Genomic DNA, 26209 nt, shown 5'->3' with positions numbered 1-26209 from the left:
TTTGTCTATCAAAAATTCACCAATTACATGAACAATCCTACAAATGCAACTCTACAATGACTAACAACACTGGGTTGTTCCAGTTGAAATTGATACACTCTCTATGGAAGACATGACCTTAGGTTGTAGATTTCTTTCGAATGGAGTCACCCATTAAGGTAACCCAATTTGAAATTCACACTATGTGTGTTGAAAATTATGGTCAAGTCTCCATAGAGGGTGTGTGTTCCAACATGAATGGCCCATTGGTAACTATTTCATTGCAATTATGTATGAAAGGTGAGGAAAGGAAAATGTTACTGTTTTGACATAACACTCATCATTAATTAATTTACAGATGTCCATAATTTACAAGCATCTCACTACTATCTAAATTGCAAAATATTGTGCAAAATGTGATAGAATTCCTTACTCATGATTTAGTGGAGTGTCAGTACTTTTAGCATACAGCTATAAAAACAGAAAAAGTTACAAATTACGTAACTGTGCTTTCTCTAAAAAATGCCCTATCAGTTTTTTCAACCAAACTGTTCTGTAAATGCTGAAAATATCATACAGGCATCCGCATTTTCTAAAATGTGTTCACCGGTTTCAAAGCTTCAAACTCGTAAATTTTAAAATTCATCAAAAAGGTGTAAACAAACCATTAGTTGACTGCAATACCTGATGGTACTAGTAGCTATATTTATAATAGGAATTATTGTAAAAAAGACCTTCAATTAATGTCCCCCTTTTGGAAAATGTAATCCCCGGGGCATTTAATAGAGAAAAAACAGTATGTGGGGTATAATTGAAGGGGCTAGAGGGGCTGACACCTGTGATGACCAAATGGCATCAAGCAACAGGTACAGGGAAGATTATAAAAAATTCGAGTTTTTTTAGTAGAACTAAGAATTATTTGTATGTATAATTTTAACAATTTTTTGGATGGATTACGTACACAGAGTTGTGTTAATAGCAATTTACATAATACAAATTTTGTCTGTAGCTATTTACACAAAGTCACTTATTTTGTATAGAAATCTATTAAAAACTTGAAGAAACTAAGATTACAAACATAATTGAAAGTAATGCTCTATTCCAGTACTTCCTCGATCCACCCAATCCCAGGAAATGTGGGACACTGGTGGGGATTGTAAGCTAGCATTACATATAGTTTAAAAGTTGGTGTGCAACAGGGGTAGGGGCATGCAACATTTTGTAACATGCATAATCTGCTACCCTCCAGGGGGAGTGGGGATTGGATAGTAGAAAGTTAGAAACATCAGGTAGTGGGGGCATGTAATGCCTACAGAGATCCCTGGTGTTTGGGGAGTGTACTCAGTCTAAACGCAGGACAACCGATTGTTATTGTTCTGCAAGGCTCACTCAGTCATTTAATAAGGCAATACAAACGATCGAATTTGGTATTCAAAGGAACAAAATTTTGAGTTACACCTTTTCAGTGTAAAATTTTTTTCTCGGCCAAATGAAAAGCAATAGTTTTCATTTTTTCAGTAAATGTCAGGAAAAACTGTAATGCTTGATACTGTATTTTTTTCAAATCTTAGTGTTAAACTTAGTCGTGAAATTCAGTCATTTAGTGTAAGATTTTCGATTTTGATAGGCTTCAACTCTGCCCTTGAGCCTTTTTTGGATCAACCTTTTAGCTTTTCAAAGTAATATAGTTCGCTAAAGAAGGATTTTTCCCAACTTTCTAACGCACATCACCGTGAGCGATATATCATAGTTTTGTCAGAATTTCCGTTTTGATTCCATAATTTTTGACTACCAGCTGAAAAATTTCAAATCCACGCGTGAAATACTAGCATTGTGGATCGATATCTCTGGGTGCCCGGCCTGGATACAGTTTTGCCAGAACTTCAATATAGCAAAGAAATTACCTAGTGTTTCAGTATAGTGCCTTTTGTTTGTGTTTGTTTGAAATTGCTTAAACCCACCGAAAGTCATAATGAAGCAGCCAAAACAATACAAGGTTAAACACGGAAGTTTATAACAACCTATTATAATGACCTAAAGGAAAAATCATTTATGGTAACAATGAGCCTTGCATTGTAAGTCATGGTTAAAATGTGTTGAGTACCCACCCCACCCCCATAGGCCTACATAATATTACATACCGGTACCTTATAATATTTATATAGCACGGCTATAGCTATACATTTAGAAAGTAGGTCCTATAGCGCTAAATTTTGACAAATAGGCCTACACAAACCCGAACGCAAGTCTGAAGGGTGTAATGAAAATGCCAACCCGCGATGGGGGGGGGGGGGGGGTCATTCAAAATTCACCTGGAGATAGGAGGGACAGAAAATTAAAATCCCCTCTAATAACACGCAAATTTTTCTAGGTTTGGACAGTGGATTTTCCCATGGACCTCATCCTAGGTAAATAAATAAACAAACAAACAAACAAACAGACAAAATGGTTTTCATAATCATGGAATCCATAGCCCCTATAAATTGAAATTGCAGGCTATCACGGGAGCAAATTTCCAAAATCCACCTCATTTACCAGAATTGGGGATTTGGGCTACCAAATCGCTGGTCAGGCAATCCTGGTTTTCAATGGAAAAGGGACCTGGATTGACAACAATTGAAATATCGATTATTTCTGCTGGTTGCTCTCGAGGTAAAGTACTAAGTTTGACATTTTCGGAGCATGAAGGGGAAAAGGGTAAAATAAAAACGGAAATTCTGACAAAACTATAATATATAGACCCACACGATGTGCTTTACAGAGGTGGGAAATATCTTTCTTTAGCAAACTATATTAGTTTGAGGCGCTAAAAATGAATTCTGTAAAAAGCTCACAGGCGAACTAAAGGCATATAAAAATCAAAAATATCACACTAAAAGACACAATTTGATGCTTAATTTTAACACCAGAAAAAAAAAAAAAAATGTTCATCCAAGCACTATGTTTTTATTTGACATTACTGAAGAAAAAAAAATTTTGCTTTATATTTGACCGAGAAAATAAATTTCATAGCAAAAAGGTGTATCTCGAATTGTGTTGATTTTAACATGTATCGATCGACTTTTAGCGCGACTAAGCAGAACAAAAGATCGGTTGTCCTGCGTTTAGACTGTACTGTACTTGAATGCAATTAGTCCAAAAATTACACACCCCACAATCTCCGGAATGGGAGGTGTTACAAGTACTTGAATAGTGCATACATTGTTGTGATATAATCACATTACAAATCTCTATTTCACAAATGTTTAAAAAAATTAAACATATTCATCCATCACCTCCTTTTTGGTATCATTAGCATAGTTATTTGGATTACAATATTCCATATCCATATCACAACACCCTCTACACAACCTATATGGTCAGAATCCAGATGTTTCTTCACGATAATTCTAAGTGGATAGTTTTTATACAGACTGTATTTTGCCCATCTGCTCCACAAATACTAGGTTAATTTGATCATATGGCTCATTTTAAGGGTTAAGGGTAAAAAGGTCCTATCTGCAATAGCTGCCCAATGTTATATTCTTAGATTGTGTACAATATAAAATGCTGAAATTATCAAATGTCTAATACGGCAGCTATAGCCCTCTGGCTCTAATCCCTCCATTTGTTCTATCGCATATTTGTAGAATGGTTAATGGTTAACCAACATTGATTGCTCATAATCATACTTTAAAAAACTCATTGATTTACAGATTGAACCCCCAACCTCTCGCACCATAGTCGAATGCCGTATCAATTGAGCTAACTTGACTGCAATAGAGAATTGACTTGTGCATCGTCCTTTATAGCCCAATATTAATTTGACAGCTTTGTTAATGTGAGAAGAAAAGAACATCATAAGTTCCAGAGGTGTAAGTGAGGTAACAATCCACTCCCTGAAAAACATGCGAGCCTAAGGCAAGCACCTCGCCAAATTTCCGGAATTTTGTGGGGTGCAAGGGGGCTTGTCCGGGGAATAGGGTGTAGGGTATCACCTCCCCCCCTTTCCAAAAAAGGGTTTTTTTGCTCTTTTTATGACAAATTATCATCATCCAATTCCGGAAATGTGATGTTTTTTTACATTTCTAGAATTTTTTTGTGTGGGGGGGATTATAGAATGTTTAATGGTTTTTCCAGAATTCCGGGAATTTCCGGAAAACTTCTGAAGTTCGAATCTTTCTCCAGATTTAATGACAACAAATCCTTATTGTAATGCTTTTGCACTTGTCATTGCCCAATTATTCATGTGTGCTTGTTCAAAGAATATCAAAATCTTGATTTGATAAATTTAAGGTGTTCTTGATAAGTAAATTACTGTCTGCATCTGTAAGGCACCAATTACATAGCAAATTTGCAGTTAGAATATACAACCTACAGTATGGTTAAAAGGTGATTCTCTTTTGAAACCATATTGTTTGAAAATGTACAGAGGTAAATACACTGTCCTATTCAAACATAAAAATAAACTGGATAGAAATATTCAACTTTTTTTGTGCAACAAAATGGTTATCAAATAAATCTACATTAGTAGATTCGCATAAAAATACTCTATATTACTTGAAAAAATTAACTAAAAACAGCATATCTGATATGAAATGTCACTGTTCAAAAGCTGAGCTATAGTTTGATGTCTTGCAGGTGCTTTTCTGTTGTGACAGATGCAATGGTAATATTCTGTTGGCGTCTTTCCGCCAGCATCTTCCATCGGTTAAATTTGCCTCAGCATCTTCTGCTTTGAAATTAGTGATCCGTCTCAACGTTGAGAAGGAAAACAAATTCCGGAACAAAGCTAATCACTTGAGTGGAAAACTAAGGCTGAAAACCGAAAGCCATTACATAGACAGAGATATGAAAACCCAGCATGTTGCAAGACAATATCGCCCGAAAAACATCAGACATTGTTGGGCAGGAAAAACCTCCTATATGTGTCATTGGCAAGTGAACATGTTTAAAGCAAAACCTCCTATGTAGTTTTGTTTTAATCATGTTCAAGGACCACACGTACATAGGAGGTTTTTCCTGCCCAACGACATAATGTAGCAATCGCAGTATAATACTTTCACATATGCTGCTTTTTTCCTCTCTGTATTAGTTATAAATGGCAGTGTTTAAGCAAAAGTAATAAACGGAAGGAAAATATCTAGCATTTAAGTATTCCTAACTAATTGTATAGAAAGTTGTAGGGTAAAGTTGCAGATATCTGGTATGTACAATAAAAGGCATTTTATAAACTTACAAAGATATTGTATCACATTAGTTTCAATCTTTACATTATTTGATTATAGAGACAACAATTAAGTTCAATTAAGCTTAAGGGCTGGGGTATGAGCGTTTGGACAGTATTTATTTTGGGACATTAGAGCACATCAGACATATCGAATTGCATTCTGAATACTGAAGAATGTCATTCTGATATCAAATAATTTTGAATTTTGAAATTCGCAATTTAATACACATTTTATGGCAAATCATTAAAATTGATATTTTTGATATTTAACAGTACTTGAAGTAAACTTTATAAATCTGATGATTTATACTTAAAGTGTATGTAGGTGGGTTGAAAAGCTGACGATAAATTGAAAATTTTGACCTTTCGTACATTGAAGATATGGATTTTTTTCCCCAAAACACCAAAAAAATTAGGTCTTTTTGGGAAAAAATCCATATCTTCAATATGAAAGGTCAAAATTTTCAATTGACCGTCGGCTTTTCCTCCTGCTACATACACTTTAAGAATATATCATTAGATTTATATAATTTACTTCGAGGACTGTTATATATCAAAAATTGAAAAAATATCAAATTTTTATAATTTGTCATAAAATTTGTATTATATTGTGATTTTCAAAAAATGAAAATTATTTGATATCAGAAAGACATGCTTCGTATTCAGAATGCAATTCGATAGGTCTGAGGTGCTCTCATGTCCCACAAAAAATACTATCGAAACGCAATAAACGCTCATTTTAGATCCCTTAACTTAGTATTGATTGTTAGTCAGATTTTCATGTGATTAGACTGCAAGGTATCAAAATGTCATAACATAATGCAGCATATACATCAAGGGTTATTAATGTACAAAGTTAAGAAACCTGTTTTGTAATTAGTACATAATAACTACTGAAAATCCACACCTCTCAATCTTAATATACACAATCATGTCTTGTCTTCCATAGGGGATTGTATGGATTTCAACAGGAATAGCCGAGTGCAATTAAAAAACTGATGTTTGATTTGCTCAACATACGATTCATTTTGCTCGATTACATCACTTATTGACTGCTCAGTGCCAGATGTGGGTAAGTGCAATAGCTGCCCTGTGAACATAATGGGCAATTACACACAGTTTATTATACTCATCTACACATGGCAGATACACATGGCAGCTATTGAACTTAACCACTTCTGGCTTTGTTCAGTCATTATATTCTGAGTTGTTACGCAAGAATGCTCAGAGAGCCAAGAAATTGACAAAGATCTCATTGGTGTAAACTAGCATCAAACTGTCACAAACAGGTGAAAAGAAACTCTTATAATAAATGCATAAATTACAATAAGGCACAGATAGACACTTTACCCAATGATTTACTACATCATCAGTATGTTGCATTCACAGTCATTTTTATACCATATCTACTAAAATGTAATCATCATACTGGATTTCCTCACTGTTGCCCCTAGCATCCTAGCAAACACACTACACTTTTGGAAAAGGGCAGAAGACGTTGCCAGAAAACGTTTAAATATTGGGTTATTTAAAAGGTATAAAACATTCTTTACAGCTACTATAAAACATCATAACATACTGTTATTTTGATCAAATGTTTGCAAAACAATATTTTGCAATAACACTTTGACCACATTTTGAAATGTTTTTTATAATGTTTGTTTCATACAGAATGTTTAAATGTTATTCAATGTTTTGACATTTTTATAAACAGTTTAAAAAACATTTTTGTGTTTGCCAGGATTGTGGCCATTATTTAGATTCACCAACAACTTTTGCTCTGCCCACCACAAACAATTATTTCATTGCTGCTATCCATCATTAAATCATACGTATCGAAATGATTTAGCTACAAACATGAGATCCTAAATCTTAAATCTCAGTACAAAACAGCCTGGTTGCCACATGTTATATGTAGACAGATATTTCTAATGCCACAAACAAAATTGCCTACATTTATTATTATTTTCACTAGTCCTTAATAATTACCCCATCACCAGGTTAAGTATTTTGAAGGCAAAATAGCACACAAAAAACAAATAAATTTTGTGGGACAAAGTATCAAGAGAAACATTCAGGGGGGTCACCTGTACATGTAAATATCATGCTAAATTGCACAAGAAAAATATAGCACCCTTTTAAATTTCCTAAAAGTGGCAACACTTTGGGTTGAAAGCATAGTACTTAAAATGTTTATCACATGTTGTTACTCAGCCAATAAGATACATATAATAAAGCCAGAGGTAAAGAAACTGATGTCACCTGTTAATCAAACACAGAGATGGTTTGTTTACGATTTGTTGTGATGACTGAAAATTTCGGAACTAACCTATGGTTAGTTTTGCACTTTCAAACATACAAACCATCTCAGAAGTTAGGTCTTAGTAATAGGAAATTTCCATTGATGAACATGTCAACATTAACCAATTACAGGCTGTGGGGAGTTTGATTGACAGGATCGTCAGACACAAACTAGTTTCTTTATTTCTGGCTTTAGTTTTATTATAACCCCACGGCCACTACCAGCAGAATTATCAGCCTCTAAGAGCTATTTGATTGGATACAAAGACGACTATATCATGTATGGAGCCAATCAGACACATGGTAAGAAAAGTCAGTAAGGTTAAATGGGATTATATGTAAAAGTCCTAAGAGACCTAAAAGCTCTATTTTGATTGGTTACTCAGATTATTACATCATGTCATTAACCAATCAAAGGCTCCATAAGAAAGGCAATAGTGCCCATGGGGTTAAACTAATCAGTGATGTAGTAACACTTGTGATTAATTCATTATGCAAGAGCAGTCTAGTTTTGACAACTTTTTACACTCTCAAAGCAAGCAAAATCTAATGTTAGACAAAGTAATGATGACTGTGAATGCAATACTTACTCCCATAATCTATAAGTTGTATCCCAAGTCTTTTTATAACGAGCACTACTTTTATGCTGCTCATCAGTGCTCACTGACATTTTGCTGCATTAATTATTTCCTGAAGTTGACTTGCTTCAGATGAATAGACTTAAATCTTGTACATATTTTTTGATGGATGGCTTCAAGATTTCCAGGCAATATGTTAGATAATGCAACTATGCATTTTAAATCTGGCCAAACCATAGAGACTTACAGGTCCTCTCCATACTGTGTACTACATTGGCAGCTTAATAATGAAGATAACTGTTACCAAACCATACAGATTTCCAGGATCTCCTCTGCATTATGTGTGTGACCTTGGTTGCTTGATAGATACATGGCATAAAGGTTTCTTAGCTATCTGCTTATAACGTAAACTAAGCAGTTATAATTCTTGTCAAACTTGAAACTGGCAGGTCCTGTATGCTACCTTGTCTGCTTGATAAGGCTTCATGGCATAAGGATTTTGTAGCTATAAGCTTCCAATATGCAACAGAGCATTCATAATTCTTCTCAAACCATAGAGACCGGGAGGTCATCACTATACCGTGCACTAGCTTGGCTACTAGATGATTTTTGCTGCTGTAATGGTCTCTTGCCTTTACCTCCTGGTGGTGGTGGTGCTACTCTAGCCTGTGATGCATTATGGGAACAAATAAAATGGGATGCAAAGTGACTAAATATTGCTTTTGTACTACTGCAAAATAATTGCAACAGGAAGTAAAGTTTGCAAGTTTTCTGAGAAACCTTACAATAACAATTTGCACAATCAATTCCTGCTAAAATATATCTATTTATAAAGATGGACCACTAAAGAGTGTTCCATGAAATTAATTTGCCCTACACTATATTTGACCTATCAGATCAAAATGGCAAATTGTGCAAATCTTTGGCAAACAAATATTTTGCATCAATTTTCATTCTTTTCTGATTTCACCAAAAAATGTTTCAAAAATATGAAAATAACATAATATGATATCTTTCAGGAGGCTGATGGCAGGCTATTACTGTTACATTTATGCAAAGTATATATATCTAATATCACAAATGCAAAAAAGTGTGCTTTCAAATGGTACTTAATGTTAGCTACTGTTAGCAATTTTCAAGATTCTATAGATAATCATTTATACAGATCAAGTCAAAATGAAGTGCGAAATTTGCACTTAGCAAATGTTATAAATTATCTCCAAACAATTGTGTGCCAGTAGCCATGATATATCTGCAAAATACTAAACAGCTTGTAAAGACTTTGTTTGACATGTTTTGATCTTTAATTTTAGTTAATTTATCCTGGGAATTGAACTCTGGCCTCTTGTAATAGAGGCTGTCAGCCTTTTCCACGGGATCCGACATCTTGTGGGTACTGCCGTTCTGCATGTCATGCGTTAGACATTACGCGCCCGATTATGCGGAATTTGCAGCGCGTGACGCACCTGTTCAACGCGGTGATCTTAGCAACAAGGCACTCCGTACCCACAAGATGGCGGCGTTGACGTCACAATGACTACCTCTATTAGTTCTGTGACTAGGCACCACCTTATTAGTGCACAACCGTTATTTTTGTATCGGTATTATTATCAATTAATGGGCTCAATGATTCCACACAACGCAGTTAGGAAATAATTATATAATATATAATTCTGTTACGTAGTTCAGACAATAGTCGAAGTCCAATGCTCTTTAACATTTTCCCAATGCTCCAATGTATTATGGAATCTATCACACTGAGATGGTTTAATAATAATAACTATAGAAAGAGAGTAATTCCTATTTGTTTAATCTCCAATTAAACATAAAATATAGAGTTGGCAACAACCATGAGTTCACCCTCTTCACTTACAGGTTTTAATGTTGTTGACACTGACGTCTGCGAGACTGATCTGGGTAGGGCGAGACTATTTGCTGATGGCACACTCAAATTATCATTATTTTCTGAAAAAGAGGAAACAATACACATCAAAGCTAAGTTACAACTGGTTAAAAATGATCATATTAAAATCATGAACAATTCAGGAAACAATAATCAAAGAACACATACTTTGTAAAAGAGATTAAGTTGGGAAAGTGCTCACTGGTAGAGAGTTTCAGTTGGGTGCAGAATAAGGAAACTTGTGCTCCCATAAGAAATAGCTGTTTCAAAAACATGAGAATATTGTACTCATTTCCTCTAAAATCAATTCTATTATACTTGAATTATCTTCTGATAAACTTTTTGGGGCAACTTATTACCGCTGACACAACCCCAACCATAATCCTAAGTCTAACCCTATTACCTTAATCCTAACCCTAATTCTTAATCCAAACCCTAACATTAACTCCAATCCAAACCCTAATACCAATCCTAAACCCTAACCCTGATGTCTTGTAGCGGCAGCAGTGATAATTAAATGTAGCCAATGTTTTTTCATAAACAGATTAAAGGGGTTGCTGAACAATAGATACTGACTAAGTAAGCACTACTAGTATACTAATAATATGGTTTAATCAGCTCGTAACCTGTGGGAAATGTTAGGTTTTTACCACTACACCGAAAAAGTAGACCCATGTTTAGAGTGCTATAGTTGACATGTCTGGTCTATATTTTGAGTGTTAAAGAAAGTAGACAAAGTATAGGACTTGAATTGAAAATTTGTGATGCGTCTGGCGAGAGGTTACAAGAATAAAATATATTGATATTAATCTGTGATGTTATAAGCTCCACCGATTATGAGCAGATTAAACTATATATTCATATGAAATATAAGATACATGTATCTCTAAATAAACTAATCTGCATAATATTTGTTAGTTTTAATTTGATATTATGTTCTACAAATTTGTGGAAATAATCCTCACATTACATGTAACAATCTAAATGGAAGGCTGGTTTATTAAGAAATTGGTGTATGACATTACTACTTGATTAATGGTAGCATAAATGAGATATTTGTTTACAGCTGCAGCATTTGAAAGCTGATCATATTATGCAAATATATAATGGCACATATGCTTGGTTGGTAGTAGCTTCTGATGATTCTACTGTCTAGTATTAAATACTTACAAATGTCACACTTAAAGGATTTAACATAGTTGTACTTATGCATATAATTGATGATTGAGTGTTTATTCCATTCTTATGTCTAACTCTTACTTTTAACAGTTTCAGCTAAAAACAATAATATTTGTTAGGTTCTAGACAAGTGACTGCATACATGATAAAAGCAAATGTGGAGCGAAATGGAGTCAAATTTCATTGATCACTTTTAAGTGATCTATGATTAAAGTATTAAGTGATCAACATTTGATTGATCAAAGTTTTAAAATACTTTGATGTGATCTGATGCAAAGTAATTTTTCATGAGGTCACATATCAAGCATTAACTTGCTGAATAAATTAATACACTTAAAGTGTTGCATTATGAGTAATGCATCTGAACAGTAGTTACTACCTCATGCTCTTTGCTTTTTCATTACAGAATTGATAATGTTGGCTATATGCATTATTATATCTGCAATAAAGCTTGTAATACAACATTGACAAGCAATTTTAATTGAATGTTCACAAAGAAGCCACATAAGACAAACAAAAAAATGATTAGGCTGGTATAATGTCTCTAAAAAGCTGAAGATGGATGTTCTTTCTTCGGTGGTTTACAAGCCAAATCTGCTGTTGGTAATGGTCCTTGTTGAGCTTGGATTTGAATATATGTTGCATATTACATGAAGAATTTAACAAAGCTCTGCAATATAGTTGTGAATGAATGGGCATATATTAAAATTAGGTTTCAGGCATGATTTTTAACAGAATTTCATGATAATATGACAACATTCTTAAATTCAAGCATTTAAGATAATTTTTTTCTTCAAAAAATACACTATAGTTGCAAAATTATATGGGACATGTTGCTATAATTGACATAGGCAATCTAAACCTAATTAAATTTGAATAATATGCATTTATCACAAGCAAGTACTGTATACATTCATGTACCAATAAAAGTATGTATCAAAGGTCTAGTTACTTTACATATCAGATTAAAATTTATACCAAATCAATGCTTCAATGTCATCCATAGTACATTCCCTAGCAACAATCATCATTGGCTGTCCCTGACATCTTGTAAGCTGATACAATACCTGAACATTTTTGCTCTAAAATGGAAAGGGGTGATGGGCAGGCATACCAAATGCACAGGGAATAAGTACTTTTGCAAACATCCCATTTTATTCATTGACGGTGAATCAATGTATTAAAAGATTCCATCCTATTCCAAATGAACAAGTAAACCAGATAGACAGAAAAAGTATAAGCATAATGATAAAAGAAATCCCGGGTTTAAGTGTGAATGATTCCATAAATTTGGGTAAGTATCATTTAGAATGCTTCATACATTTCAAATGTATAAGCATGTGACCCAGTTAAAAGGAAGACTAACCATATGAGAGGGGTTATATAGGGATAGATTGCACAGTAAAACTCCGCCCACCATGACTCTGGCCAATATACAGTCCACCATTTTGTGTGCATGTTTCTGTTGTAACAAACGCTGCATTTTGTATCTCTGTTGCAATGTTTCACTCCAATGATTAATTAACCTTGTTCACAGTTTTGTTCTTCTTCTTGATGTTTTGTCATGGTGGCAAAACAAGATTTTGGCTATGTTTGTTGTAGCGGCAAAATGCAGACAAGGTGTCAGACTATATAATGGCCCTCAAGTACATAAACTGTCAAAATGGGAAAACCTGGAACTGAAGACATCAATGTGAAGAAACCATCACAGCTCTGATTGAGCACATGTGGAATACTTCAATAACCTATTTCCCACATTATAAATGATGTAAAAAGAGTTTAGAGATGAAAGAATTGGAGGAAAACTGATGTTAGAATCTGAGACAAATTAAAGTTAAAATGGCACTACAATCTGTTATGATATATTCTAGCAAACACACTGTTGACCTCTAGCTTACAATGCTGACCTTTTGTATAGCTACCATCTGAAGTACATACATGATAACATTACAGGGCTACATACACAGTACATCGTAATCCAGCTTGCTGCAATCTGGATTAAAATATATCCTATAGACAATGACTGAGATTTCTGTGTTGGATCCAGTTTAATGCAATGTGAACAACATGAGTAAAATTAGATCCACATTGGGCTACACCCCCTAGGGGAGATATGACCTTAATCTCCCTCACAGGGGGTGTGAATTTCAAATGGGGTTCCCTGAATGGGTGACTCCCTTTGAAATCAACACCCTTGTATATGAGATTAAGGTCATGTCTTCCATAGGGGGTGAATTGCCTATTGCTCTGAATTCAGACAACTGTGTAGATAGCCCTGCTGCATCAGCAAACAATCAAGGCAGTTGAAGCTTAGCAAGCAAGCCAACAATGTTGGTGTTCTGTACATGTACCAATATAACGCGCGCTGGATCATTTCAAGATTTTATTGAGTCGGTGTCATGATACCTAATTTGTTACACATCATACATTGGTATTGATTTCTGTTCTAAACCAAAATTAACTAATCAAATAAGAGAATTTGTCTTCATCTTGCGGTTTCTTACCTCTTTTTTCCACACAATTCTATCAACAAATGAATCAATGCACACCCATTTCTCACCTTTATGAAGCAAGGTTTCACACCTTTTGGGGTCATCAATGGGACATGTCAATCAAATTTGGGATTTTACTATATCAGATACAGTATTTTATGCAATATAAAAATCTTGAAATGACCCATTGAATATGGACAGGTTCATTATATCTGTACACTGACATTACACTGACAGTAGACAAGTATTTTACATAGCACATTTGCTTGATTAATTATTCTATGCTAGTTGCTTCATGTTTATTATTGGTACATGTTAAGTACAGTTTACAAAGACAAAATATGTAAGGATCTTTCCTAATATGAACACACATGATACGCAATGTCTCACTCAAAATATGTGTATTATGCATATACTTTACACAACTGTCACTCGAAATGCACTTATCAAGTTAGCCAATAGCCATTGATTTGTTTTCATTTTCTAGACTCGTGCGTATCACAGTAGGGCCATACATATATTATCTTTGGTAGCTTCAGATTTTATGTACAAAAGGTCAATGACAGTATTAAGCTTAAGGTCATTACATACCAGAATATCGTCTCGTCTTAGGCGATCCTCTTAGATTTTCTAAACTGAGCATATCTTGGGTGTAAGTAATGTGCAAATGGACAATTACAAAATAGGCAAATAAAATTGCAATTTTTAAGATGTTATCTTGAATATCTAAAACAAAATAAAAGTTGGGTAGGTTGCAAGGAACAAAACTGACTGCACAAGTTCTTTAGTAACTGCAAATGCACTTGTCATTCCTATGTGGCATACGTGTACAGTTTACTTACTCATTTTTTATGACGTATGTATAACTATATCTTCAATCAGCGTTCTACTTCTGAATGTATGCAATTCACTTACAGCAAATGCACAATCTAAAGATTTCTTTTGCAGTTTAGTCTCCACCACTATTCAGAAAGTTCTACATTATGATGCATGTTACATATTATCATGGTTAATAAAAACAAAATTGTATCTAATTTAGAAATTAAAATATAAGCAAATTAAAAAATCAAATTGTAGTTTGAAAAATAAGCACAGTAGATAAATAAAATGCAAGCTCCAAAATTATAATAGGCTACCAAATAAGCAACTTGTATTAGCTACAGCATCACAAAGTATAGTCTGTCTTGAAATTAATATCTTAAGAATTTAAACCAACAACTACCTGTAATGCTTTTACAAAACTTACCTAATGGTCCAACTGAAGCTGATCTTATTCTTGATGGATCGAAGTCTGTTGGCGGTGAAAGACTTGACATAGTTATGTTATCTGGGAGAGGGGGTGGAGGCATGGAGGGTGGCTCAAACTCTGGTGGCGGTCCTGAATCAACATCATCATCAAAGTCATCCTACAAAAAATGCAAATTTAAAAGGTGGTGTTATTGTAAAACATTAATGAAGTTAATAACACAGATGGTCAGCATCTTTCATCCCGGGGCTGAATGAAACTAACTGGATTAAATTGCATCTTTTCCAATACATGAATATACCTTCGGAAGAAGCCCTCTCCCACATATAGGTAGAAATACTACTATTGACCTCCCCAACTCAACTTTAAGACCCATTCAGTGATCCCAGCAAAAGTGTAAAAAAACATAAATTCTTTATAAATTGCTTAAAAGTTCAGAATATGTCATTCAAATTGTCATTTGGTATTTTTTAAATGAAAAATTCGGCAAAGAAAACAAAGTAAACAGCAGTATTGCCAAAGTTGCAAATACATGTATCTAATTTATATACTGTCAGTATATAAATTACAGATTCATGTAAATTCTTTATTTTTGTCTTAAATACACGGCTTTTGGCTGCACCAATAGCAGGCTATGTTAACACATTTATGACAATGCCAAAGGTACAAAAATCTGAATTTTGATTATTTTTACGATCGTCCGGATGACCAAATCACTGAATGGGCCTTCACCAAAAACATCAGACCAACTTATCAATATTTTAATATGATATGTAAGTTGTAAACTCTGACCCTACTGCTGCATTAGACTTGTAACTGTTTTCTTCTAGAGCACTCTCAAATGGCATTTATTCCATCATTCGCTTAGTATAATTCTGCCATCATCCAATGACAATAAATTCCTTTTTTGGATTTTGAGCATGCACTGCTAAATTGCAGACAGGTTTATTGTGTTTAATTTCAAATGACATCATATCATATATGCAGGATACGGTATTGGGAGCATTGCAAATGGAAGAGCATGAAATAATGAATAATGAATGAAATAATGAATAATGAAATGGTCTCCTCATCCAATATCCACAAGTATGAAATGTAAAATATGACCCAACTTTCATTAGTCTTATCTTTACCACTTTGTAAATGACAGGTTTCAGGTGCAACAATGGCTATTCCAGTTGAAATCCATACACCCCCTATGGAAGACATGACCTTAACATCCCACACAGAGAGTGTAGATTTCAAATGGAGTCACCCATTTATGCAATCCTATTTGAAATTCACACTCCTTGCATGGATGATTAAAGCCATGTCTTCCATAGGGGGGTATAATAGATTTCAACTGGAATAGCCCAATATCTCCAGCATTGGGTATGTATAGTTAACAGGACTGATACTTAATTCAACAATGGAGTTTTCAATTATATTTCAAAATATGCACAATATTACATCAAGGGCTCGAATTGCAATGTTTGCGCAGTATTTTTGTGGGACATGAGTGCACATCAGACATATCAAATTGCATTCTGAATATGAGGAATGTCCTTCTGATATCAAGTAATTTGAATTTTTTTGAAATTGGCAATATAAAACACATTTTATGGCAAATTATTAAAAATTTACATTTTTTCAATTTTTCATATTTAACACTCCTCGAAGACAAATTTATAAATCTACTGATATATAAAAAATGTATATCTTTAATAAAATTTGTATTGTGTCAAGAATTTCAAAAATAAAAATAATTTGATATCAGAAAGACATTCTTTGTATGCAGAATGCAACTCGATATGTCTGATGTGCTCTCAGGCCCCACAAAAATACTGTGCAAAGATGGGTGACTGACCCCCAAAGAGCATCACAATATATAAGATTCTTGCATGCATTTCACTTGCCAATACAAACGTTTGACATGGTTGTTTGCCAAAGTGCACCAATCAGTCCCAAATATCTTTCAACGGACCCTTTGATCTTGTTGAACAAAATCAACATAAATGATGAATTTATATTTCTCTTTCCGTAATTCTTGCACTACTATGCATCACTCTAGCCTACAACAGGTATCCATAGTACTCGAATATACTAAGTCTCCAATTTCTAATATTTTTTTCTCATGATTTTAAGAGTAATACAACTGAACCAATACCAACATTGTCTAAAGTTCACAAATTTAAACAAATATATACTTTTCCAAAATATAACTGATCTAACTTTACGGTCCTTCATAATTCCCATGCATAGCATTCCCCAATCAATCACAAAACCAACCTCCCCTCATGTCAATCACAAAGTTCTATACAGTTTACATTGTACTATGCGGATTTATTTCATCACCTTCATATGTCATAAAGACAATCACACTTCTTTATAAAATTTAATTTATAACATGCTCATTTCTCAATGCTATTCAGATGCTGGGAAATATTCATGCATGACTGAGGGGGAGGAATAAACCAGCTGGGATGACATTCGTTCAATCATTTTCACTGATCATTTCATCAATCATCAAGACAAAAGATTGTACAAAACAAGAATCCGGCCCAAGTCACAAAATCCAAACAACAGGCATGCTCATGCAATGCATATTAACCATTCGAAATACAGCATATCTGTCAAATGACTCCACACATGACTTGTCATGTGACTGTTGACCTGATGATGCATCCTTAGCTTTGTCTGCACTAGTCTGTTCAGCTGGACGGACACTTGGAGCAGGCAGTTTGTCTGCTAGCATCTCAGCAGTTCGTCTCAGGGACGGAGAGAGACGAGACATTAATACCGCTGTTGAGACAGATATATGATCATTATCTGTGCAGATTGCTACAGCTGCTGGTGCCTAGAAAAATGATGGGTTTGTTAACGGGTTGGTAAGTACTAAATATTTAATTGGGTTAAAGGAGTATTTCATGATCCTAGCATCCTCTTTTTATGACATTTTTCATTAGATATCCACGAAAAAAGCTTATTCCCAAAATTTCAGTTGGTTCTGATTTTGCGTCTGCTCCATAGACAATGTGTTGTAATATCGTTCTGGTATACCAGAACGAAATATTCAAATTTCACGATATCTTTGCTAAACGGATTAATCTGCAAGAAATTTTTTGTACATAAACATTATGTAGCCAGAGGTTTCCAGTGGTATAAAAATATCAACTTTTTTGGAGAAAAGTGGGGGGATGATGCTGTGGATCACGAAATGCCCTTTTAAGTACATTTGCTAAGTTTGATGTCATCTAATACTTTATGGGTAAGCGTAAAAGATGGAACTACACTAGTAAAAATTGAAAGAAGTGATGTCTAACTACAAAACTTATAAATTTATAAAAACTTCATATAAGGCCGAAAAATAAACAAGTCCATTTCCGTGGCATGCACGCATTGTATTACTGGTAGCAGGATCTTTGAATTACACATTTTTTGTCATTAAAAAGAAATCAAACATTCTAGCCTGTGTATTGTGGAAGGGATGAAACAAACCTTTATATTTGACATGTTTACAAAAGTGATAACTCTGACACAGACCAAAGGCAGAAAAGCCTGTAGAGCAGTGGTAGTGTGAGCAACGGCAACATAGCAGGAAAGGGTAGACGATGATATATATCGTTAAATGGATACTGAAGAATAAAGTTTGGATTTTTTTTTTCTTGTTATGTTGGGAAATATAATTAAAAAGCATTCCGCATTAAATCTTTTCAGACCTGCCACAAGAACTTGTTTCTCTTTTGGCCAAAGTGCTGGTGGAACTCAAAAATAATGGTGAACTAAAACTAGATTTCAAATATGTCATTTCATAGCAAATAAATATTAAACAGAATATAATTGAAATCAGGAAAAAAATCTATTCAAAAACACACATGCACACCCCCAGATAATCATACACCCACCCACCCATCCCAGAGACACCCCCTACACACACCCCGAGAAAACACACATGTAATAGATCATACTAGCTCATGGGCATATACACAACACTAACACCCACCTAAGCACACCCCCACCCCCACCCCACATACACACACCAGTCTACCACCAGTCACCCCCCTAACCACTCTCACAACTCCTCCACTCCCCTAGTAAATACACTTTGGCTAATTTACCTCTAACAAGCCTTCAGGACCAGCTGCACCAAATTCTTCTACAAGTATGGATGGGAACACTCCAACACGACCATTAAATTCACCTTCCCAGTACCCATCATCCACGCCATTCTCATCTTTTCTAAACACTTTGATTACAGCGCCCTCAGGGAAGCTCAATTCTTCACTACTGCTGCCAGTGTAGTCATACAGAGCTTTTACTATGCACACTGTAATTTAAAAGAATACAAGTTCAAATTTATTTATTATATATACTTATTATTATTAACTTAAACATATGACATATTAGTCTGGCCTTCAGCTATCTTAATCATAATTTGGGCTGCATGAAGACCACAATTTGAATATTACTACCGTTTACTGTCTTTTTGTCAGCATCCTTCTCGTCTTTCCCTCAAGTGTATCTGTGGCCATTAAATAATATATACTTTTTGAAACCAGAGGGCCTATATATTTCACCCTGACAGGTGCAAGACAATGTGAGATATAGTACATGCGAGGATCACACATAGGTCCTCATTTCATATATAATAATCCACACAAAATGGAACACTCCACACCTCAATATATGTCTACTCATGAAAGTATTTCAAATATAAGTTCACCACTACTTGTTTATTTTGTTTACCAGGAGCGCTTTGAGGAACTTCTTCATCGGCCGATGTTGTTAGATCTGATATTTTATTACCACTACATATGAACCTGCAATTCTCTATGTCTACTCATGTTTGACATCCTTGATGGTAAAGGCTGAGCGCTGACCAGTACTGATGCTTTCACATTCTAATTCATCCTGGAAGACCAACATTTCTTTATTTCCTTGTCTGTTACCAACATTTTGTTTTGTTTATTAATAACTTACCAACATTCCTGTTAGATTCTGTTGCAGTATTGCCCATAACAGCTTGGACTTCATAATCATTGAGTGATTGAGATGATGTATGAGACGGTTCATCTGATGTACTATAGTCAGATTGATGTGATATAGTGGGTGTCACAGGTTGATGGTCTCGCTGAACCTGCACATAGGTCTCTGGAATGTAACCTGTATCACCATTCTCTCTCTTTGCCTAAAAGTGATGAAGACAAATAAGCCATGTTCAGTTTGAAATGTTACATTATATGAAGTAAAAAATTCAGAATTCAATAACATAAAATGGAATATTGCTTTAGAGATTTTTCATGGCTTTGTAAGCGATGACCAAATACACTTGTTTATACTTTTCAAGACATCTTCTGGCAAATGAGCCCAGATTTTTCATACATAATATTTTTAATTAATATCAAATGTCCTTGTTTTTGAATAAAAATCCTTACTGCCATAGTTCTTTCCAGATTCCTTGTGTTGCAGCGACATCCTACTGCAACTCAAACTATTCTAGTCATGAATATGCTTCTACAACAGTACACAGATAGCTTGATCCTTTTCTTAGCATCAGTGGTTCAATATCCCTTGTTTCGTGCATGCTTTGTGTAAGAAACCAATTTTGCTTGTAACTGATATTTTCAGTTTCACTTTTGTATTTCAACACTTTCCTAGGAATATCTGAGACAACTTTCAGTTTTAATCTGGACACCTGGTTCCTGACCATGTAGTTTTGTTCTTTGTTTATTTTCACTACAAAAGCATATATCTGACCTGCTTTTGTGAAATGAGCATAAAGTCACAAGTTGGTAGTTGTGAGACCGCTTGGCTGTTGAGTTGATGTTATTTGTTTGCTGCCACCTGTATATCCTTTGTGAATGTTCGATTGTGCCCCATTCATAAAGTACTTACAGAATGCCCCATTCTCTCTTTTGTACAGGTGTGAATTAACTAAAGAATACCAACTCACCTACTTGTGACTTAATGCTCATTGCCAGTAGTAGAGTATGTAAACAAATTATCTCATATTCTACTCATATCATATTCTGAAAAAGTCTGGCAACTTCTGTAGATTAAATTCAGACGTCCGCTCTCCCCATGGTTCATTTAGAATTGGGTAAATGAATCATGAAAGTACTCAAATCCTTCGGAGGGGCGTTAAGCTGTCGGTCCTGTGTGCAGAGAGCCATACCTGTACATGTATTTCGCAGCCAGTTTTGATAAGCTTCAATAGAGGCTTTCTTCGGTTATCCAGGTTTGTCAGAACCCGAACAAATCAAATCAAAAATCAAAAATTCAAACATGCTTGTTTTCTTCCTTCATTTCTCCTTTCTTTCCATTCTTCTTCAGCTCCCCGACTTTCGTACGGGTTACAACGAGACAATTAGCAGTAAGTTCCTTGTCCAGGGGAATTTCAAGCTAACTCAATTTTCCACGAGAGCATACTACTACTAGGCACTGCCAGGATTCGAACCCGCAACCTCTCGCTCCATCTAAAGATTTAAATGCAAAGGTCAAAAATAATACAAAATAACTGAAGCAAATGTAAAGGAAAATGTCCTTTATCCTGGGATAAAATTCCACTTAGACCAGGTCTTATTTTAGACCTGGTCTAACTCTTTTGTGCATACGGACCATAGTATTTAATAAACAGATAACCATTACCTTAATCCATCCATCACCCTCTGATTCTTCAACAATTTCAAGATATTCATGTTCATCTATTGTGAGTTCATCCTCCCTTTGTGCCTGAAATAAATCATGAGATGAGTTTATAACTTCAATTAGTAAATGACTATAGAAATATTATTTGGCCAAAAATATGCCTTTTTATTTTACGAAATAACAGCTTGTTTTACTCATTTAATTTACCTATCCCAATTCCTCAATAAATAATTTTTGAGCAATGTGCCATATGACAGGTTATTAAATTAAGAAACTTCTCTCACCAGCTTTTTCCTATTAATTGTTTCTATTTTAAGTTAGTGTTTCTAACTTTACCTATAGAAGAGCAGCTTTCACAACTGGAAATGCATTTTTTGCTCTGAACAAGTCATTAAGCATCGAGCACGTTGATAGTGAAGTTACAGACCTTCGCGAAGACACAATTCCTGCTCTTCGTGATGAATTGAAGAAAGACATACAGTTACTAAAAGACCAGCGTTTGGAGACAGAACTGTATAGCAAGAAAGCCAACCTGTTATTCTATGGAATTGAAAAGCCAGATAACATGGAAGAGGATTGTGAACAAACTATCCGGAACTTTCTGCATGAAGAACTTCACCACAAGGAAGCGAAAAGTATGTTGTTTGTTAACACGCACCGCCTACCAACTAGATCTACAAATAATAAACCTAAACCCATCATTGTTAAGTTTGTTCAAATGAAGGACCGTGATTCTGTGTTGAAGCTAGCTCCAAATCTACAAGACTCAACTTCAAAGAAGAAGTTTGGTATCTCTCAGCATCTACCAAAGGAAATGCAGTCTAAACGCCAAAACCTGTTACCCATCAAGAGTCAAGCTAAAGCTGCTGGAAGAAAAGCGTACATCAAGACCAAAGGTACTGACGTCATACTCTTCATAGATGGGAAGGTGTACGATCCAATCTTCGCACCATTTGATCCTACAAAGTAACTTTTCAAATTGATCCTTGCTTAGCTTAATCCAGGAGCACTTTTATATTGCTAAAAACATTTGATACCTCCGTGAGCCATAAAGCATGCTTGCTCAGGTTGTTCTTTTTTATGTCATCTATATCATTTTCATGAACTTTGAACTGTTGAATTATGAAGTATGAACTATGAACTATAAACATTGTAATGATATTTTTCAGTTTGTGCATCACGATGCCTCGCTGAGTATAGCTGCACGTGATTGTTTATACCATTTAAACTGTCTCTTCAAAATTGAGGTGTTTCTTTCCCCTTTGTTATTTCATCAGACCCTTCCCAACTTCTGCTTCTGTTTCATAAGTATTTATTTATTCAAACTTCCTTTTTATTGCATTGAAAATTTTTTTTTTTTTCTTAAAATCAATGGCCCTGCCCAACCCTGGTGTTAGATCGTCTGTCTTGCCATGTACTATGGCACGCCAAATTGGCCCATATTCATCTTTGTTTATACTATATGTGTATAAATGTTTTATATGTTACTTCATGTTGTATGTTGGCAATTGGATTTATTGTATTGGTTACTAAGGTATACTTAAATGATGCTTACTGCTTATGTTATGACACTATTTGTATGTTTACTGCAATGATTAATGTGATTCCTCAGGTTAAATTTAATTATGTTAAATAACTGCAACTCCTGTCACAAAGCCATTCAACCCCTTCAGCCTAATATTTTCTGTTGCCTATGTAATTCATTTTACCATACAAGATGTGTTTATACAGACACAAGGGATCACGATGACTGGTTTTGTTTCAATTGTACAGGTGATTTATTTCCATTTAACCATTACGTAGCGATGATGAATTTAGGTTCTCGTTATATTATCATGGTAATTCCATTGATTATAATCGTTTGATGGGTATGAGATTGAATCCATTTTTGTTCGAAGAAAATCTCCACACAACTGATGATTCTAGACATCTAAATGATTATAATGTCACAGCTTCATGCAAATATGTTATTGATAACAATGATTTGACTGGATTATGTAATGATGACTTTTCTGTTCTACATCTTAACTCTCGTAGTTTTAACAAAAATTTTGATAGCATACATAATTTTATTTCAAGTTTCAATCATACATTCAGTGTAATAACTTTATCTGAAACTTGGTTTTATGAAGATAACTCTAATGTAATTGATATTGAAAATTATATTCTTTTAAGTGCCCTCAAGAAAGGAGGAGTGGTGGAGCGGCTATTTATGTCCACAGCTCACTTTCTTACCGTATCAGAGATGATTTGAAACTTTGTACAAATGACATTGATTTGCCCCATTCAGAATCTGTTTTTATTGAAATCCTGAGTCCCACCACCAAGAATACAATTATTGGTTCAATTTATCGTGCACACAGAACTGATGTTAATTTATTTATTACCGATCTTGATCATAGCCTCAACACTATTTCTGCTGAAAACAAAAATTGTTATATTTCCGGCGATTTTAATTTAGATCTACTAAAATACAGTGAAAATGATATTATTAATAATTTTCTGGAAACATTCCATAATAATAGTATGTATTCATTGATTGATAGACCTACCGAGTGACACCTACAACCGCAACTTTGATTGATAATATTTTTTACAAATGTTCTTGACCATCAAATCAAATCTGGTGTGTGTGTAGTGGGTCTAACTGACCATTTTCCAATCTTTCAATATACAAAATCAATGCCACTTGATTTATTCAACCACACATCGGCACTACTGCACTTATAACCAAAGTTCAATTGAACAATTTTATAATCATTTGAAATTGATTGATTGGAAGTTTGTCACTGATATGACATCTGCTGATGGTTAAATGCGAAGCATTTATTAGTAAATTCCTTCATATTTATAACATTCATTTTCCCGTTAAGGCACGCAGTACTCGAAATTCACGTAATCGGCATATACCACGTAAACCATGGATCACATCTTTAATTCTCAAATCAATTCACACAAAAGAAAAGCTCTATAGGAAATATATTGGTCATCCTTCATCAAGCAATAAAAATACTTATATTTCTTACGCAACAAACTTACCTCCCTTATAAGAGCCATAAAAAGAATTATTATGCAAACAAACTCGAAAATTGTAAACATAACACTAAACTTATTTGGAATACCCTAAATGATATTCTTGGTCGTAAAAAAAAACACCCTCAACCGTTATTTTTCTACGATGATAACGCTCACCATGCGCAAATTATAGATCAAAACATAATAGCTAATAAATTCAATTCTTATTTTGCAAATGTAGGTCCTAACCTAGCCCACAAAATCCAAACTGATGCTAATTTTCATACTTTTCCGCGCAATATTAATTCCCCAAATAATTCTCTGTTTTTTACTCCAACTGACCCCGAGGAAATAATAGATATCTGCCGTTCATTCAAATCGGGTAAAAGTAGTGGCTTTGATGAAATACAACCCGATATTGTTAAATCCGTCCGCACAATCATAGCTTCTCCTCTTGCTCATATAATTAATTTATCATTAACCACCGGCATTGTCCCAAATCAGTTAAAAATGGCCAAAGTCATTCCTATTTTCAAGAACGATGACCGGCACAAATTTTGTAATTATAGGCCAATATCCGTCCTCCGGTTTTTTGAAAATTCTTGAGCGAGTTGTGCACAATAGATTATATGGTTTTATTTCAAGTCTCAATATTTTGCATCAATCTCAATTTGGTTTTCGCCCAAATCATTCTTCTTTTATGGCTATTATGGATGCATACAATAAAATTGTCACTGACTTAGATAACAATCAGCATAGTGTTGGGATCTTCCTGGACCTCTCAAGGCATTTGACACGCTAAACCATGACATTCTTTTATCTAAACTAACTCACTACGGTATGCGTGGCGTTGCCTTCGAGTGGTTCAGGAACTACCTCATGAATAGGCCACAGTATGTTTCGTTTAATAACGTTAAATCATCATTAATTCATCCCACTTGCGGAGTTCCTCAAGGTTCAATTTTAGGTCCTTTACTTTTCATCTTATATTTGAATGATATTGTTTACTCCTCAAAGTTTTTCAAATTTATAATTTTCGCAGATGACACTAATCTCTTGGCTTCCCATAAAGACTTCACCTATCTTATCAACACAATAAATCAAGAATTATGTAACATTTCCAACTGGCTTAAAGCAAATAAATTATCACTCAACATAAATAAAACCAAGTACATTATTTTTAAAACAGATTTAGCAATCGAATGTATCACAATTCAGCCATATATGTTGACAATGTATCAATTTCAAAGGTTTCTTCTATTAAATTCCTTGGTATCACACTGGATGAGTCCTTTACTTGGAACCACCACACAACATATATAACTAATATTGTGTCCAAATATTCTGGTATTTTATTTCGGCTCAAGCATGTCTTATCTTTAAAAACATTGTTTGCATTATATATAAGTTTGGTCTTGCCACACATTAACTATTGTAATATTATTTGGGCTGATCAAAATAACTGTAACTTAAACAAAATTCACATTAAGCAAAAAGCGAATAATTCGATTGTGTTGAATTCTCACTTTCTTGCCCACACTCCGCCCCTTTTTGTTTTATTCAATAGTCTCACAGTGTATGATATCCACAAATTGCAGAAAGCAATTTTCATGTATAAATTTTATAATGATCTTCTACCAGATATTTTTGCAAAGTATTTTATTAAAGCTAGTACGATCC

The 26209-nt window shown here is 34.5% G+C and overlaps 1 protein-coding gene across 4 annotated transcripts in view; it reads right to left on the bottom strand.

Annotated features, from left to right (window-relative positions):
- Positions 1–7058: 7058 nt before the first annotated feature.
- Positions 7059–26209, bottom strand: part of LOC140161366 (F-BAR and double SH3 domains protein 2-like) — an 88094-nt gene continuing 68943 nt past the window's right edge. For 2 of the 4 annotated variants that reach the window (XM_072184872.1, XM_072184873.1), the window contains exons 14-21: positions 21515–21598; positions 19847–20054; positions 18985–19193; positions 17478–17723; positions 14888–15047; positions 14233–14286; positions 9941–10032; positions 7059–8733 (exon numbers count right to left, since the gene is read on the bottom strand). In XM_072184872.1, the coding sequence (XP_072040973.1) occupies positions 8614–8733; positions 9941–10032; positions 14233–14286; positions 14888–15047; positions 17478–17723; positions 18985–19193; positions 19847–20054; positions 21515–21598 (1173 nt within the window). In that variant the 3' untranslated portion in view covers positions 7059–8613. The remainder of the gene's footprint in view (positions 8734–9940; positions 10033–14232; positions 14287–14887; positions 15048–17477; positions 17724–18984; positions 19194–19846; positions 20055–21514; positions 21599–26209) is intronic. The other 2 variants (XM_072184874.1, XM_072184875.1) reach the window with 2 other exon arrangements.

This window comes from Amphiura filiformis, chromosome 9 (genome assembly GCF_039555335.1).
Source record: "Amphiura filiformis chromosome 9, Afil_fr2py, whole genome shotgun sequence".
Taxonomy (NCBI): domain Eukaryota; kingdom Metazoa; phylum Echinodermata; class Ophiuroidea; order Amphilepidida; family Amphiuridae; genus Amphiura; species Amphiura filiformis.
The sequence above is the reverse complement of the archived record's forward strand: the minus strand, read 5'-3'. Positions and strand labels throughout refer to the sequence as shown.